This window comes from Desmodus rotundus, chromosome 12 (genome assembly GCF_022682495.2).
Source record: "Desmodus rotundus isolate HL8 chromosome 12, HLdesRot8A.1, whole genome shotgun sequence".
Taxonomy (NCBI): Eukaryota; Metazoa; Chordata; class Mammalia; order Chiroptera; family Phyllostomidae; genus Desmodus; species Desmodus rotundus.
The window spans coordinates 53522712-53540434 of NC_071398.1; the positions used below are offsets into that span (position 1 = coordinate 53522712).

The 17723-nt window shown below is 51.9% G+C and overlaps 1 protein-coding gene across 4 annotated transcripts in view; it reads left to right on the forward strand.

The window, feature by feature from the left end:
- LOC112313605 (cytidine monophosphate-N-acetylneuraminic acid hydroxylase) overlaps nucleotides 1-17723 on the forward strand; it is a 41757-nt gene that overhangs the window by 13890 nt on the left and 10144 nt on the right. For all 4 annotated transcript variants that reach the window (XM_053915577.2, XM_053915578.2, XM_053915576.2 and 1 more), the window contains 7 exons: nucleotides 130-221; nucleotides 8385-8494; nucleotides 9688-9878; nucleotides 13228-13375; nucleotides 13688-13769; nucleotides 14473-14610; nucleotides 16789-16924. In XM_053915577.2, coding sequence (XP_053771552.1) covers nucleotides 130-221; nucleotides 8385-8494; nucleotides 9688-9878; nucleotides 13228-13375; nucleotides 13688-13769; nucleotides 14473-14610; nucleotides 16789-16924 — 897 coding nt within the window. The remainder of the gene's footprint in view (nucleotides 1-129; nucleotides 222-8384; nucleotides 8495-9687; nucleotides 9879-13227; nucleotides 13376-13687; nucleotides 13770-14472; nucleotides 14611-16788; nucleotides 16925-17723) is intronic.

Here is a 17723-nt window from a genome sequence, read left to right on the forward strand (position 1 = left end):
GAGCAGACAGAGTTTCCCTGGCAGTGCAGTTGTGACCTGCAGATGACGGCAGAGCTGCACCCCTCGGCCCCAAACAGTGGCCCTTCTGTCGGCTCTGACTGCTGCTCTCTCCCCGCTGCTTGCGCCCAGGGCTGTCAAATGCACGAAGCACAACTGGAGGCTGGACGTGAGCACCATGAGGTACATCAACCCGCCAGGCAGCTTCTGTCAGGATGAGCTGGGTAAGGCCACCGCCCCTCACGTCCACATCGCCTGTGCTCATTGTTCTGGGGCGTCCAGGCTCACCGGCAGCTTTGGAAACATTATGCTTGGACGCTGTGGGTGTTCTGTCCTTTTTCTATCGTGAACACTGAGCATTCTAAGCAGAGGGCTTCTCTGAAAGCTCCCTCCATTCATCTGTCTGTGGGGCAAATGTGGGCTGGGACCCACCCGTGAGCAAACATGGTGCTGGGTGTTAAGAGCCACCCAGCCGGGTAAGAGAGTGCGGCGTCAGTGAGAGGGCTTTTACATGGCGTGGTGGCCCAGACACACTGGGGGCTGTCCAGGATCAGGGCGCCCTGTCAGGTTCCTGAGACACAGTGGCCCCGATCATTCATCAGTGGGCACATGAGACAGAGGTCTGTGTACATGGTCCTCTGGATGGGAAATTCACAGCTCTGGTGAGAGAAACGAAAGGCTCCAATCCAGGGTGCTGTCTGTGTAGATAAGAGACCACAGTTGCTGCTCAAGTTTCTGCATGCTTCCTCTTCTCCTTTTTGCTGCTGGTGCAGATATGATTAAGGCAGGCTTAGCGAAAGGAGCGAATTTGTCTCCGTTCTAACAGATTAAAGTTGGGTTCTGCCTGCAGAAAGTCACTTAGGACTACCCTTCCAACTGCTCGGCACTGTGTCAGACACCCTTCCAGAGGGACTGCTGCTGGGGTAAAAAAATAGATTTGAACCAATCCAGGAGTGCTGGAAACATCATTTCTGCTTTTCATAAATTGTTTATGCTATTACCGTTGTCCCAGAATTTCCCCCTTCGTCCCCCTTCACCCGGCCCCACCCCACTCCCTCAGGCAATCTCCACCCCATTGTCTGAGTACATGGGTCCTGCATATAAGTCCTCGGCTACTCCATTTCCTTTGCTGTGCTTTACAGCCCCATGACTACTCTGTAACTACCAACTTGTACATTTTCATCTCTTCACCTCTTCACCCACCCACCCCTGACCCACCTCCCATCTGGCAACCATCCAAATGCTCTCTGCATCCACAATTCTGTCTCTGCTCTGAATGTTTGTTTATTTCGTTTTTTACATTCAATTGTTGATAGATATGAATTTATTGCCATTTTGTCATTAATATTTTTCTTCTTCTTAAAAAAGACCCTTTAACATTTCATATGATACTAGTTTGCTGATGATGAACTCCTGTAGCTTTTTCTTGCCTGGGAAGCTCTTTATTTGTGCTTTGATTTTAAATGATAGCTTTGCTGGGTAGAGTAATCTAGATTGCAGTTCCTTGGTTTTCCTCATTTTGAACATTTTTTGCCAATCCCTTCTAGCCTAAAAAGTTTCTTTTGAGAAATCAGCTGACAGTCTTATGGGAGCTCCCTTGTGGGTAACTAACTGCTTTTCTTTTGCTACTTTCAAGATTCTCTCTTTATTTTAACCTTTGGCATTATAATTACAATGTGTCTTGGAGTGGTCCTCTTTAGGTCCATCTTGTTTGGAACTCTCTGTGATTCCTGGACTTTCAGGTTTATTTCCTTCACCAAGTTAGAGAAGTTTTCTTTCATTATCTTTTCAAATAGGTTTCCAAATCCTTGCTCTTTTTCTTCTCCTTCTGGCATCCCTATGATACAAATGTTGGAACTCTCTAAGTTATCCCAAAGACTGCTTGCACTATCCTCATTGTTTTTGGATTCTTTCTTTCTTCTTGCTGTCCTGATTGGTTGTTTTTTTGTTTCCTTATATTCCAAATTGCTGATTTGATTCTTTGCTTCATCCACTCTACTGTTGTTTCCCTGTAAATTGTTCCTTATTTCAACTGGTGTATCCTTCATTTCTGACTGGATCTTTTTCATGCTGTTGAGGTTCTCACTAAGTTCCTTGAGCATCCTTATAACCAGTGTTTTGAACTCTACATCTGATAGATTATTTTCTCCATTGTGTTTAGTTCTTTTTCCGGAGTTTTGTTCTGTCCTTTCAATTGGGCCATGTGTCTCTGTGTCCTCATTTTGACAGCCTCCCTGTGTTTGATTTTATGTATTAGGTAGAGATGCTACATCTCCCAGGCTTGTTAGAGTTGCCTAATGTAGTCTGTGCCCTGTAGGGTCCAGTGGCACAACCTCCCCTACCACCCAAGCTGGGTACTCAAAGTGTAGGCTGTGCACACCCTCCTCTTATAGTTGAGCCTTGTTTGCTGTTGGCACAGTGAAATTCAGCCATTGCCTAAATTCCATCTAGATTGTGACAGCATTAGCTACAAAGCAATCTGCAGAGGGCTGCTACTTTTGCTGGGTTTAGAAGTGTCCAGGCAAGACTAAGCTGTGAACCAAGGCTGGTGCTTGCTAGTGCTGGGCCTGGGGCCACTTAGCAAAAAGTATGGGGCTCACTGAGGCCAGATGCTGCTTGTGTGAGAGAATTTAGGACAAGACAGGCCATTGATATGGAAAAGCCACTGGAAACAGCTTGAGCTGGCCCGAAAGTTGGGTGGGGCAGGGCCTCAGGGAATCTTCAGGGTGGGGCAAACAGTGTGAGTCAGTTTGGTAGACTCTCAGATATGGCACCTGCCTGCCAGCTCTGTGGGGGGAGGGCTTGGAAAAGGAACAGTGGCCTCTGCCAGCTCTTCTGCCAGAAAGAAGCAGCCCCCCAGCTCTCACCCTGATGCCGGACAATTCAGTTCCTCCCCGTATGTCACTGATGTCTTTCAGTCCACTGCTCCAGAGCTGGAGCTCATAGCGAGTGAGTCTGAGTAACTCTGCATGGCCCCTTTAGGAGGAACTGCATGAGACTTTAGAAGTTTCTGTCTCCTGCAGCCTCAATCCCCACTGTTTTTTACAGCTAGAGGCTGTGGGGACTTACCTTCCTAGAGCTGGAACTCTGGGCTGGGGGTCCTGGTGTAGGGCTGGGGCCCCTCACTCCCAAGACATCCCTCCCAAGGTTTCATCTACCACACATAGGTGTGGGACCCGCCCATTCTGCATCTCTGCCCCTCCTACCAGACACAATGTGGTTTCTTCTTTAATCCCCCAGTTGTAGGACTTCCATTCAGCTTGACTTCTGTTGGTTCTGAGTGGCAGTTGTTCTGTAGTTTAGTTGTAATTTTGATGTGGTTGTGTGAGGAGGCGCACCGAGTTTACATACACCGCCATCTTGACCGGAAGTTTGTTGGGTTTTTTTAAAATATATTTATTGATTATGCTATTACAGTTGTCCCATTTCCCCACCCCCCTTACTCCTCTCCATCCTGCCCATCCCCTCCCTCCCACATTCCCTCCCTATAGTTCATGTCCATGGGTCATACTTATAAGTTCTTTGGCTTCTACATTTCCTACACTATTCTTACCCTCCCCCTGTCTATTTTCCACCTATCATTTATGCTATTTATTCTCTGTACCTTTCCCCCCCTCTCCCCTTCTCACTCCCCTGTTGATAACCCTCCATGTGATCTCCATTTCTGTGGTTCTGTTCCTGTTCTAGTTGTTTGCTTAATTTGCTTTTGTTTTTGTTTTAGGTGTGGTTGTTAATAACTGTGAGTTTGCTGTCATTTTTACTGTTCCTATTTTTTATCTTCTTTTTCTTAGGTAAGTCCCTTTAACATTTCATATAATAAGGGCTTGGTGATGATGAACTCCTTTAACTTGACCTTATCTGAGAAGCACTTTATCTTCCCTTCCATTCTAAATGATAGCTTTGCTGGATAGAGCAATCTTGGATGTAGGTCCTTGCCTTTCATAACTTCAAATACTTCTTTCCAGCCCCTTCTTGCCTGTAAGGTCTCTTTGGAGAAATCAGCTGACAGTCTTATGGGAACTCCTTTGTAGGTAACTGTGTTCTTTCTTCATGCTGCTTCTAGGATTCTCTCCTTCTGTTTAATCTTGGGGAATGTAATGATGATGTGCCTTGGTGTGTTCCTCCTTGGGTCCAGCTTCTTTGGGACTCTCTGAGCTTCCTGGACTTCCTGGAAGTCTATTTCCTTTGCCAGATTAGGGAAGTTCTCCTTCATTATTTGTTCAAATAAGTTTTCAATTTTTTGTTTTTCCTCTTCTCCTTCTGGCACCCCTATAATTCGGATGTTGGAACGTTTAAAGATGTCCTGAAGGTTCCTAAGCCTCTCCTCATTTTCCTGAATTCTTGTTTCTTTATTCTTTTCTGGTTGGATGTTTCTTTCTTCCTTCTGGTCCACACCGTTGATTTCAGTCCCAGTTTCCCTCGCATCACTATTGGTTCCCTGTACATTTTCCTTTGTCTCTCTTAGCATAGTCTTCATTTTTTCAACCAATTCTGTGAGCTTCTTGATTACCAGTGTTTTAACTGTGCATCTGATAGGTTGGCTATCTGTTCGCTGCTTAGTTGAATTATTTCTGGAGCTTTGAAGTGTTCTGTCATTTGGGCCATTTTTTTTTGTCTTGGTGCTTCTGTTACTTAAAGGGGTGGAGCTTTAGGTGTTCCCAGGGGTAGGGTAATGCTGGTCACTGCACTGTGATGCTGAGCTGTGACGCTGTATGTGGGGGAGGGGCCGAGAGGGAGTAATGGCACCGGCTCCACTCTCCACCGGACCTCAGTCCACCACTCTGCTACCCACAATCAAATTGGGCCCCTCTGGTGCTGGTTCCCGAGTGGGTGGGCTTGTGCACGCTCTGGGCCCCTGTGGGTCTCTCTAACAACCTCTCCTGTGAGGCTGGGCGTTTCTCCTGCTGCCGCCTCAACCCCCACGGGTGTTTTCACTCAGAGGTTTGAGGCTTTATTTCCTTGCGCTGGAGTCCTGGGTTACGCAGTCTGGTCGCTCCCCCGCTGTTTGTCCGGTTTATCTGCGCGAATGTGGGGCCGCAGGGTCTGCCAGTGGTCAGACTGCCTGCCCCGTTCATCCCACACTCCGCCAGTCTCGGTCCCGCCACAGCAACGCGAGTCCTCTCCGCCCCAGCTGCCCGTCTCCACCCCTCCTACTGGTCTGGATGAATGTTTATTTTTTTATCTCCTTGGTATCGGACTTCCTTGTGGTTCGATTTTCAGTCAGTTCTGGTTGTGCGAGGAGGCGCAGTGTGTCTACCTACGCCGCCATCTTGGTTCTCCAGTTTGTTGGGTTTTGACTGCTGGGCGGACCTCCGCCAGGCAGAGAGGAGGAAGAAGGGGTTTGCGTGGAGGAAGCAGCCAGGTGTCCTTATGGTGTTTGGGACACACGTGTATTTTTGACAGCTAGAGTATCAGGCACGCACATTGACGTAGTAGGATGTCAGGCTGCAGAGGTGCAGTGTAAGGAGGGCCTTGAATGTTGGTGTGGGAAGGAACACTCAGTGTCCTAGTGTGCCCGGTGGGGCATTAGGGGCATTGGTGAATTACAGGGGTTGCACAGGTGCACTGGCCCAAGGCTCGAGGCTGGCTTGCTCTTTGCCCTGGATCCCACCCTCTCACCCCCCTCAAGAGCCAGTGGAAGCTATCGGGTGCCATCACGTTTCTAGCTTTTAAAGTGGTCTTTTAAAAATGAAGAAGTAATGCATTTCACGTTCCGCTTATGCTGAGATAACTCTATATTTCAACCCTTCACCTCGGGGTGCCGCATCTGGGCAGGAGCAGTGCCTCAGCTGAGAGAGGGAATTTTGCAACCCTGAGGGAGTCTTGGAGACATGAAATTAAGACCATTAATTAATCTATTGGCTCAACAGATAGTTAACAAACGCCCGTGGTGAGCTGGGCAGTGTTCTTGGCACACTATTGATCTCGTAGCGCAGAAGCACAAGCCCAGCTCTGGTGGCGCCGAGAGTTTCATGGAGGAGACAGACCATAAGCAAACAGCACACGACATGTCTAGTGATGAGAAGGGTTGAAAATAACAAGGGGTCAGGGCTGGGGAGCCCTATTGGACAGAGAGTGGTCAGAATGCCACCCCTGATGAGGTGACATCTGAGTCCCTATGAAGCCAGAGTGTGAGAAGCGTGGAGAGCTGTCCGGGGAGACCATCTGGACAAGCCACTCTTTGTCAAGGCAGAGAAGGGGCTAAAAATGCACAGGGACATGAGAGAGACAGGGAGGCACAGAGTGCTTTGCCTTGTCATGGTCCCTCAGGGTGACCTTGAAGTTCAACAGCTTATATATGTCTGTGTTCACAACCACTGGGGGAAATTCCAAGATGCACAGTTTTTCATTTTATGGGTGATTGTTAACCTCAGTTTCTTCCATAAGCAGTCATCTGAAAGTGTGTGAATGTTCATTTGGAGAGTGTGTAGGCGACACATTTTTCCATATACTTAGAAGAAAGTCAGAAAATGCACAGCCTTCGGGGCAGGGATTGCCTTGGTCTGGGAGCTCATTTGCTTTCATTTAGCAATTAATAGAATTGCCAGCATTTATTAGGATAAACTGATTGTGGAGGGAGCTAGGTTTAAAGGCGAAAACACTGAAGAACGGAGAAGTCAAGCAACCTGCCCAAGGTCGCCTGGCTATTAAGTGGGAGAGTGTGGCTCTGATGCGGCCACCAGGGCGCTGAGCTCCCACACACGGCCCGCCTCCCCGCAGTGGGTCCGCGGAGTCTCACTGCTGTCCTGCTGAGCGGGCTCTGATCTGACTGCCCCGCTTCAGCTGTCAGGCACCCCTTTCACTGGGGGAGCAGGAAACCCAAACGAGAGCGGCCTGACCACGTGGGGTAGCTTTTCCTACGCCACAGGAAGCTGCCAGATAGACAGTCCTGGGCAGCGTGGCAGCTCCATGGCCTGCCAAGGAGCCAAGTCCTTTCCCTCTTCCTGCTCCTTCACCCTTAGGAGATGAATCTTTTCCTCAGGACCCCAAGACGGCTGCTGCCCCTCCAGGCATGGTAACCAAGTTCTGAGCAAGACGGGGCAGGGGGAAAGGGGAAGGGCAAACAGTGCAGGGCCCTCGAGTTTGTCCCTCTTTGTCAGATAGGAAAGGGTTCCTGGAAGTCCTAGCAGTCACCTCTGCTCACTCCTCGCTGGCCAGAACGATACGCATAAGAGTGAGGTCTGTGGCCACTCGGAATCGCAAGAAGGCCTAGGAAACTTTATTGTCTTAGGTTCTTGCTCTGCTTTTGAAGATTACAGCTGCCGTACAATACTCTGCTGGTTTCAGGTGTACAACCGCATGATCCCACACTGGGGCACCTTACGATGCGGTCACCACACTTGGTCTAGTACCCATCCGTCACAGTGCAAAGTCATCACAACATTATTCACCTATTCTCCTTCACTTTTTTCACCCGTTCCCTCCCTGCCCCCCTCCTGGTCACCATCAGTCTGTTCTTTCTATGAGTCTCTTTTGGTTTGGTTTTGTTGGTTCCGGTTTTTTTAAATGTATGTTCCACATACAAGTGAAGTCATGTGACGTTTGCCTTTGCCTGACTTCATCTGGACTTGGAGATAAGTGTCTCATCTCGCCTACAAAAAATTAGGATGCTCATCATAAGGGAGAAAGAAACTAGATCCTGCGCAGGCCCCAGTGGTGTCAGCCCCAAGTGCTTAACATTCTTCAGTGACCCGCAGGGACACAGCAGAGACCCAACCTTGTCCCCGATGAGGTACCTGGTCCTGTCCATGGCCCACTCGGGCATCTGTCCCGTGGGCCTCAAACACCAATTTCCTTGGCCACCAATTCCCAGTCGCTCTGTGACCGCCCAGCAATCCCAGGCCCCCACCCTCTCCTACCCTATTTTTAGAGAGAGGAGAAGAGAAGGAGAAAGAGGCAGAGAAGCATCAATGAGTGGTTGCCTCTCACGCGCCCCCCACTGGGGGACTCGCAACCCAGACACGTGCCCTGACTGGGAATCAAACCTGCAAGCCTTTTAGTCTGCAGGCCAGTGCTCAATCCACTGAGCCACACCAGCCAGGGCGCATGCACTCCTCTTCTTCCTCTTGTTTCCTGCACATAGTCTCTCAGGTCAACCGGAGCGCCCTGCTTTCCAGCCTGTGCGCCCTCTGGCCCTGGAGCCCTCACCTGTCAGTCATGCTGCAATTGCTGTGAGGGTGTGTGTGTGTGTCTGTCCGTGTCCCAGAGCGCAAGGTGAGGGAGGAGATGGCCTGCACAGGTGTCATTTGGCTCAGGTAAGCATCCCCTGGCACTGACTTCCCTCTGCCTGCCGGTGCTTCGCACCTGGGCCACGCATGTCCCCTTTGGTGATGCTTCTCAGAAGTCCTGCTTGCTGTCCACCCAGACCTGTGCCCCTTTGGTTCTAGTGGTTGAAATGGATGAAGACAATGGCCTCTTACTGCTCGAGCTGAACCCTCCCAACCCGTGGGATGCGGAGCCCAGAGCCCCTGAGGAGCTGGCTTTTGGGGAGGTCCAGGTGAGGAAACATGAAAATCACAGTCTTCTTAAAAACAAAAACACCTAAAATGTGCATTTATATGCATATATATGCATGTATATGTTACATATAGAATAAAACTAAGACGTCCATGCACGCATGTATTTACATCCTGCGTTACTCTGCATGAGCTCTGAGGGGTTACGAAGGGCGTGCCATAAAGTTGCTGTGAACTCCTGAGCCACTGTCCTTAGGAGCGCCCCAGAACTTGGCAGGGATTGCAAGAAAATATTTCCAGAAAAGTACAAAACAAAACAAAACAGCATTAAAGGAGAGTCCCAGAGGCCAGCTGTGCAGCTGTTGGAAGCAGCTCAGAGTCACGATGACACGTAGTCATGTGTCTGGACCCCGCCCGTGAGCTCGGCCACAGCCCCCATGCAGAACGGCGTTTCCTCCAGAGGAAGCTCTTGGGGAATTTGGGAGGCGCCAACAGCCGAGAGTTAATTTTTCTACCATATTTGGGAAGCTTGTGAAAATGGGCAGTGACTCCTTTCCTGGAGGAAACCAATGGGAACCGGTCCAGAAGAGGCAGAGTAACACAGATTTGGGCCCTTGGCCTCCCTCCCTTTCCTGTAACCTCATCTTTTTTCCCTGTGGATCTGCCAGACACAGGCAGGGGTGAGGAGCTGATCGGAACCTGTGGTCACACCTGGCCCCAAATCCCTATTCACAGCCATTCTGAGAGCACCTTGGCCTCCCGAAGGGGGTGTCCGGGTCACTTAGAGGAGAAAGCCACACGTGCCTGTTCAGCGGGGCTACTGCCCACTCAGCCAGTCTCATCAGCAATCACTTACCATCTTCCTGCCGACAACCGCTGGCACTTAACAACCCCCCCCCCCACCCCGGCCGATCGGGACGCCTCTACCCGCCTCCCCTTGTACACGTGCTTTGGGGGGCTGCCCACCAAAGGTACCCCGCAGTGCAGACTCAGCACGAGTGGAACCAGTTAGCGCCCAGGCTTGACACCCAGAGCCATCCACGAGCATCTCCCTCCAACAAGCAGCAGCCGCTCTGACCTGGCGTCTAAGTCAGGGAGGCTCCGGAGTCCCACGCACGCGCAGGAGCCGAGTCCTGCCACAGGATTCGTCCCCTCACCAGCCCGGGGCCTCCTGCTCCCTTGTGACTGGCTGGCCGCCGCCACTTGGTCGCCGGCATCTCACTTTCTCCCCCAGGTGACTTACCTGACGCACGCCTGCATGGACCTCAAGCTGGGAGCCAAGCGGATGGTGTTTGACCCCTGGCTGACGGGCCCCGCCTTCGCCCGCGGGTGGTGGCTGCTCCACGAGCCTCCGGCCGACTGGCTGGAGCGGCTTTGCCGGGCCGACCTCGTGTACATCAGCCACATGCACTCGGACCACCTGAGGTAGGGCGCCTGACCCTCCGAGAGGGATAGCGGGGTGTCGGGGTCTCTTGCAATCTGAGGCTCGCTCCGAGCTGGGGTCGCGGGGAGGGCGCCTGCGACTGCGCAGCCGCAGTCCGAGAGCGCTCGCTCAGCTGACCTGTGAGGAGCAGCTGTGCTGGGCTGGTTGAGGGGGGGCGTCGGGGTCCCTCCCCACCAGGGCTGCTTGCCTCCGCCCGCTCAGTAGGAGTCCAGGGTTAGCCAGGTGCTTGGCCCCCTGCTTCCCGTCCGTATTCACGGCGGGAATCAGCACACGGCGCACATTTTCAGCTCTGCCGGCCGTGTGGCTAGTGTCACAGCGACCAACTGCACTGTTCATGTGCACAGTGCCACAAAACGCCTTGTAGGGAGAGAGGAAAGTGGGGAGGGAGAGGCATCGATTTGTTGTTCCACTTATCGATGCATTCATTGGTTGATTCTTGCATGTGCCCTGACTGGGGATCGAACCTGCAACCTTGGCGCATGAGGAAGACACGCCAACCAACTGAGCTACTCCGCCAGGGTGACGTCAACCCCCACCCCACCCCCACTTTTGATTTTCCCTTCAGCCATTCTGAAAAGGTGAAAACCCTTCTTTGTGGCCGCAGCAGGTGGCCCTGGTCTGCCAGTTCCTGGTCTGTCTCAGCCACGCTCACCCCCCACCTCCAAACCCTGAGTCAGCCACGACCACTAATGGGGATCCTAACCCAGGCGTTCACAAAAGACAGAAAAGAAGGACTTCTGTGGCCTTACATGACACAGTTCACTTGAGGACATACTTTGGCGATGGGCTCGTGGTCAGGGTTAATACCTTGTTGGCGGTTGGCTGGTCCAAAGCACAGGGGATCTCTATAGCACAGACAGCCTCTCCGTCATCTTTCTAAAGGGAAATGGCTTAAAAGCTGAATTGACTGGTTTAGCAACAAATTACCTGCCACACACTTACAAAGTGAACACAACCCATGGGGGTACTATGGTGCTACGATTAAAAAGCTGCTTATGGCCCTGGCCGGGTGGCACAGTTGGTTGGAGCATCGTCCCATACACCGAAAGTTTGTAGGTTCGATCCCCAGTCAGGGAGTGTACAGGAGGCAACTGATTGATGGTTCTCTCCCCCTTCCTCTCTCTGAAATCAACAAAAATATATCCTCTGGTGAGGATTTATGAAAAGGAAAGAAAAAAAGCTACTTGTGGACTCAGTGATGGCTTTGTCCAACTGACCCTCCTGGAAGTGGCCTTGCACAACCCTGTGTTGCGAGAGCCCTGGGGAGGGACGTGGCTTGTGTGAGGACAGTGTGAGCCCTGGTGACCGACACAGCAGGTACACAGAGCAAGCGCAGCCAGGTCAGGCGGTTGCTCCACTGCGCCTGTTATGTAACGCAGGCACCTGAAGTCCTGAGAACAGGCCTTTTATGGGCAGACGCTGAAGCTTAGGGAAGGTACAAACTTTTTCATGTCATTGAATCCAATTTTATGCCCACCCCAGTCCTGAAAACCAATCTGGTTTTAATTCCAGGGGTCTGTGTGGGCAAAGTTCTCAGGTATCGAAACGCCGGCTATCACCTACAGCATCACAGCAGGGTGGTGTTGAGTGTTGCTAATGGTTTGTTACAGAAAAGTCGCTGAAGCTCCTAATTTTCACTCCTTTCTGCCTGTTTCCTTGATAGGCTCTTTGTAACTCCTGTCTGGTTGACTCATAAACATGGGGGTCACATGTCCCATTTGTCTGGTCTGACTCTCCTTTGCTGAATAAAACCCCTTTTATTTACAAAAACAAGGGGAAAGGCCAGTGTACTTTCGAGAACAGTTCTTAGTCAAAGAAATGTGATTGTGTTATGTAAATATAGTGAGTATTTTCATAGATGACATTATTAATAGATGTCTATAAGAATTCTCAGCAATTAAAAAATCACAAAGCAATAAGCATCTGCTTTTGAGTAATGTATCTTAACTCCCAAAATCCTTTAAAATAGAAGATTTATGGCCCTGACCGGTGCGGCTCAATGGATTGAGCACCAGTCTACAAACCAAAGGGTCACCAGTTCTATTCCCAGTCAGGGCACATGCCTGGGTTGCGGGCCAGGTCCCCAGTAGGGGGCACATGAGAGGCAACCACACATTGATGTTTCTCTCCCTCTCTTCCTCCCTCCCTTCCCCTTTCTCTAAAAATAAATAAATAAAACCTTTTAAAAGTAAATAAGAAATAAAATAGGATTTAGGTGCTAAATCCAGAGACTGAAGGTACATTCAACCAATCCTTGACTCTTTGAGTCCTGTGTTTTTGGCAAAGAAAACTTCCTGCTTTCCCCGCCCCTGGATCCTACATGCCCAGACAGCTTTAAACAGCATGTTAGAACTTGAACGTCAATGCCCTTAATGCGTGTTGATAGGCAGACTCTGTCTATATGTCTCTTTTGATCAAATAACTTATTTCACCTGACACTATGCTCAGTGTCCAACCCCGATTCTTAAACCACAGAGTGTATTCATTAAAACCGGAGTTCCCTTCTGATTGATAGGAGAAGCACCACGTTTAGAATCTGGAAACCTGAATGTGAATACCAGTTTACTCTTTGTTAGTTGTCCATTTCTGAAGAGGTTCCCTCATTTATAAAAGCAAAGAAACAGTTCAGAGGGTTGTGCATGTGTGCGTGAGGACCGGATGAAGTGACATGTGAACATGCCTAGCATTGTGTTTGAAATGATTTAACAGGAACCTAGTCGCTTGGTTTTTGTCATCTTTTTGCCATCCCACAGCGGCTTACGTTCCTTTTCTGTAAGGAGTGCTCGCTAAATGAAAGCTGACTTAGTCAACACAGGTGTTTCAGAACGCGTGGGGGGTCGAGGTGCATCCAGCAGCCATCGCTGCAGGTCAGCGTGGTTTTTCTCTGCCGTGCCTCGCAGGGACTGAGTCTCCCTCAGGACGAAGGATTCATTCTCTACACAGAAGTGCACATCAATTGTCTAAGGGTAGAAACCCGCCCCCACGGTGGGGGTCCCACAAATCCCCCTTGTGCTGTGGCCGGGGCCTTGTCTTCTGGAGGCACAGGGAACCCTCTCGTGTGTGACTTGTCTCACTCTGCCCCTCTGTTGAAACCACCACTGCCCAAAGCAGCATCCATGTGGTGGAGGGAATCCACCCACCTGGCGGACACACCAGGTATATGGTAGCTTCTCACATTGAAAAGGAACCTTCTAGCCAATCCCTCGCCTCACTTGAGAAAAAACTCTGGTGAGGGTCCGGTTTTGTGGTCACTTGCTTCATGGCCAAGTGTGTCCGAGGCTAGAGGGTCCCATTTTTCACCTGTCGCCCTTTCCACCCTTTGGGTCCTAGTTACCCGACCCTCAAGAAGCTTGCAGCAAGGAGACCAGACATCCCCATTTACGTGGGAAACACGGAACGGCCTGTGTTTTGGCATCTGCCCCAGAGCGGCGTCCAGCTGACCAACATCAACGTGGTGCCGTTTGGGACCTGGCAGCAGGTCAGATATCTGTGTCCTTCTCACACTGTCCAGCCCCGCTTTCCAGACTGGAGTTTAGGTGAGCTCGTTGCTTCTGGTTAAAGAGACAGCGGCCCGTTTTGTCTGTGCGTAGCCCCGTGTACATACGGCCTCCGCTTGCAGAGCCCCGGAGCTAAAATCAAAGATGGACTTATTGGTAGACTCTGTCGTACAGGACAGTAAATCCAGCCCTGGCTCAAGGAGATTTCTTTCCCGGAGACGCAACAGCTTTCTCCAGGATGGAACTGAAGGCCGACTGACGCCCACTGCTGTTGGTTTATTGTGAAACTGCAGGTAGACGAGGACCTTCGGTTCATGATCCTGATGGACGGCGTCCACCCCGAGATGGACACCTGCATCATCGTGGAGTACAAAGGTACCGTCCGACCCTTAGCGGCTGAACAGTGCCCGTGGGGGGAGGACCACAGCCGCCGGCAGTTGCGCCCTGCGTTCACCTTCTTCCTCTGGAGTGTCCCTAGAGTGCTCCGCATTCGACCCTTGTCTTAAAAAGACGGCTGTGGTTCAGATGATCTTTGCAGAGAGCCAACTACCAGTCACCTGTGGGGACAGGTGCAGAGCTTTTCTCATAAGGCACAGATAACCTAGATTTCACATGGAGCAGCTTCTTTAAAACAGCCTTTGTTGAAAAAGTGGCTTTCACCTTGACCTATAATCGCATTAGACCTCCACAGACGCATGCAGTCTGCCTTTCGTGTGGGAAGAGCCGTACTTCCCGAATGCGAGCTTTGGGTGGCCTTTGCGAAAGGTCCAGGCGTTTGTGTTGATCCAGCCCCTCTTTCCTTTGTATCCTTTGGGCCCAAATGTGGAGACAGTGGGCCAAGGACAGTGGTCTGTCTATGACCCTGGAGTGGAATCAAGTTCACCGTCCTCACGGGACATCACTTGACATTTCAAAATACACTAGTGAAGATTTTAGGTTTTGAAGTCTCGCTTTTTCCCCCTTGGACATAAGCAAGTCCCCGGCAGTCAGATGAGTCAGGTGATGTAGGCTGTGCGGGGAATTCTTTGCCAGCTGGGGAACTCACAGAGCTATGGTGTTCCCCTTACTTTCCCCACAGGGCACAAAATACTCAACACTGTGGACTGCACCAGGCCCAACGGGGGCAGGCTGCCCACGAAAGTCGCTCTGATGATGAGTGATTTTGCTGGAGGAGCGTCGGGCTTTCCAATGACTTTCAGTGGTGGAAAATTCACTGGTAATCCTTTACACCAAGGTGCAGTCACGGCACTTTGCCAAAGGCCGTGAGAGTGAACAAGGATAATGAGGACGTGGTTTCCCCCCCCCCTGCCCACTAGAAGCTCACGATCTTAGTGCCAGTCACAGATGGGCAAACTAAAGTCGCCAGCTCCAAGGGTGCTGGCAGAGCAGGGAGAGGAGCTAAGGTGGGCGGGGCCTCGCAGGCGAGCCAGGAGAAAGGATCACCTGACTCGCAGCAGAAACCACGGTCACAACCGTCTGATGGGTGGTGCTGCTCCGGTGCTCCAAGCAGGTGGCTCGGGGCAGAGAGCAGGCACATCAGTGCTCCTTCGGGGCACACAGCCAAGGGAAGCCCCTTCCAAGCGTGGGGAGGAAGTGGGAGATGGAGATGGTGGCAAAGAGCACAACCCTATAAGTAAGCTCCGGCACGCAAACATCCAGCATGGTGCCCGGAGTTGCCACTGCCCTATTGTGCGCCTGAGGTTCCTCACTGCTCAGGCACAGGCGCACACGCCAGGCCAATTGCGTGGGTGACAGGGTATCAACCCCCTTACGGTCGGCAATTGTTTAGCCATACCTGTGTGTATTAAACCATCACACTGCGCACCTTAAGCTTACACGTGTCATATGTTACCTGTATCTCAAAGCTAAAACAAAGTGTGGGGTCCACAGCAGGAGCCCCTCTTCCCTGGACAGGGCTGGGGCGGGGAAAGTGTGGAGGTGGTGCGCACGCTCCTTCTCTCGGGCGCCCATGCTGGCCGCTGCGTGAATGGTCTCTATTTAACAAGGTGGCCGGAAGCAGCCCCGGCAGCACAAGGAAGCCCCCGCCCCCCCTTCTTTCTTCTCTCGGTCTGTCCCCCTTGGTCCAGGACGACGTGTCCACCCTTGTCAAGGGGGTAACAGTGTGACCGGAGAGACGAAACGTCCCTGTTGAAGGGGGGCTGGCATGATCTCACTCAAGCGTGAGTGTGAACGAGTGCACGTGAACTTGAGTGTGTAAGTGCGATTGCGTCTGTGAATGTGTGTGAGCGTGTGTGAGTGCGTGCAGACACCAGCGTGCTAATGGCGGTCATGTCTATGTGAGGGGTCACTCATTTTTCCTGTCTGTGTTTCTCAAGTTTTTGCAGCAGCAGGAGCACAAACAGCTCTCTGCCCGGTGCCCCGCCCCCAGGCCCCGCCCACCTCTCCTCTTCTTTGACTGCGTCTCCCACACCAGCCCACACCCTAGCCCCCCACCAGTGCCCCACCCGGCCCTGGGCCTTGGCACCTGCTGTTTCCACTGCCTGAGGTGCTGCTGTTGTTCCGTTGCCTGTGGTGGATCACTTCTGTGCCTATGACTCAAATGTCGCCTTCACCAACCACAGTCCAATAACGGCCTTCCACCCACCCACCTCGCCCAGCCTCCGCCCCCCCCCACCTGTGACCTCTTTCACTTCCTTCTTTGTTCCTCACTCTTTAAAACGCCTTATTTATGGACTTGTTCATGACTACTTTCCCTCACTAGAACGGATGCGCCCTGAGCGGTAGGCCTTGCCCACCACTCCATCCTCCGTGCCTAGAGCGCCCTCAGGCACACAGTGGGTGTGCCTAGGACAACATCAGGCACACAGTGGGTGCTCAATACACCCCGATCCAATGAGTGAGCCAAGGAACAGCCTGCGAGGCAGGCGTCTGGATTCCACCTTACAGAGGAGGAAGCACACGTAGGCGTGTCCCTGGGGCAGCTGTAATTCTGTCCTGTGCTAACTCACTCCAGCGCTCACACTCCTGACCGCTGTGCATGGCCCAGGTGTGACAAACCTGCTTTGTTGTTCAATCCACCAAAACAATAAAGGCATTCCCACGTTAGCAGAGAGTTCGTAAAGACAAGAATTAGTGTGCCCTTAAAATGCGCATGCACAGGGAGACAACCACACGTGCATGAGTTCAGCTAGGGTCGCAATGAGTTGCCATTGAACTGAGCCATGAGACGGTTCGGGGTCTTTGGCTGATTTGGTAGCATTTTCCTAGCAACCAGCTGGACTTCAAAAACCTTAGAGCAACGGACGTGGGGGGTTGCCGTATTTCTGCATTAGTCATCTGTCCGTTCTCCCTCCTGGGGAGTCCGGATCCCAGGAACGGTGGCTCTCCTGTGACTGCGGCACAGAGGAGACTAACCCCAGCGCTGTCCTTGCAGAGGAGTGGAAAGCCCAGTTCATCCGAGCGGAGCGGAGGAAGCTGCTGCACTACAAGGCGCGGCTGGTGCGGGACCTGCAGCCCCGGGTTTTCTGCCCCTTTGCTGGGTATTTCGTGGAAGCGCACCCATCGGACAGGTATGGCTGGGCGTTTGCTCCACCTTCCCTCTGGGAGTCACTACAGCGATCTCAGAATTCATGACGAATGGCAGCAAAGGTTGAGAATTCAGATTCCAGGGACATTATGGAGGCTGAGCTGCAAGGACTTGCAGATGAACCGCAGTGGGGGGCGCTTATTCATTCACAGGACACTTGAGCTCCCCGTGCTGCCTGCAGGTCAAAGAGCACGTGAGCCACACTTCCATGCATGCGTGGTTGGCCAGCCAGAGCCCCCCTCAGTACCTTCGCTACCCCTAGGAGGGCACCATCTGGGGTCAATTTTGTTATGATTTGAAACAGGGAGGCCAAGCAGCATCAAGAGGTTACAGCAGGTTGTGACCGCGACCGCTGTGTTTTAGGCAGAGTGATCGCAGCAGCCTGGTTCAGAGATGAGCAGGTAGAAGGCAGGGGCCAGCTCGGGAACATTCAGGGACCAGAGGGAGTCAGGGGCTGAGACAGTGGTGGCGTTGCTCCCGGTGGCAGGACACAAACTGACACCGCGGGGGCAGTGACAGCTTTACCCCCCGTCTGCAAAATGAACTCCAGGATCGTAAGTAACATAGGCCACCTTGATGCTGTAGGAATACAAACGCTCACCTGTGTTTTGTGTTTGGGCACCTGAATGCAAATATCTGTCCATTCGAGGTGACCAAGCTGTAACTCCAGAGAGTAGAATTCCCGCCAGCAGCAATGCCGTGTGCATTGCCTGAGTCCGAGGAAACCGTGAGGCCCCTGCCCTGGATCTGCCTTTCTCGGCTCCACTGCTACCACACTCCCC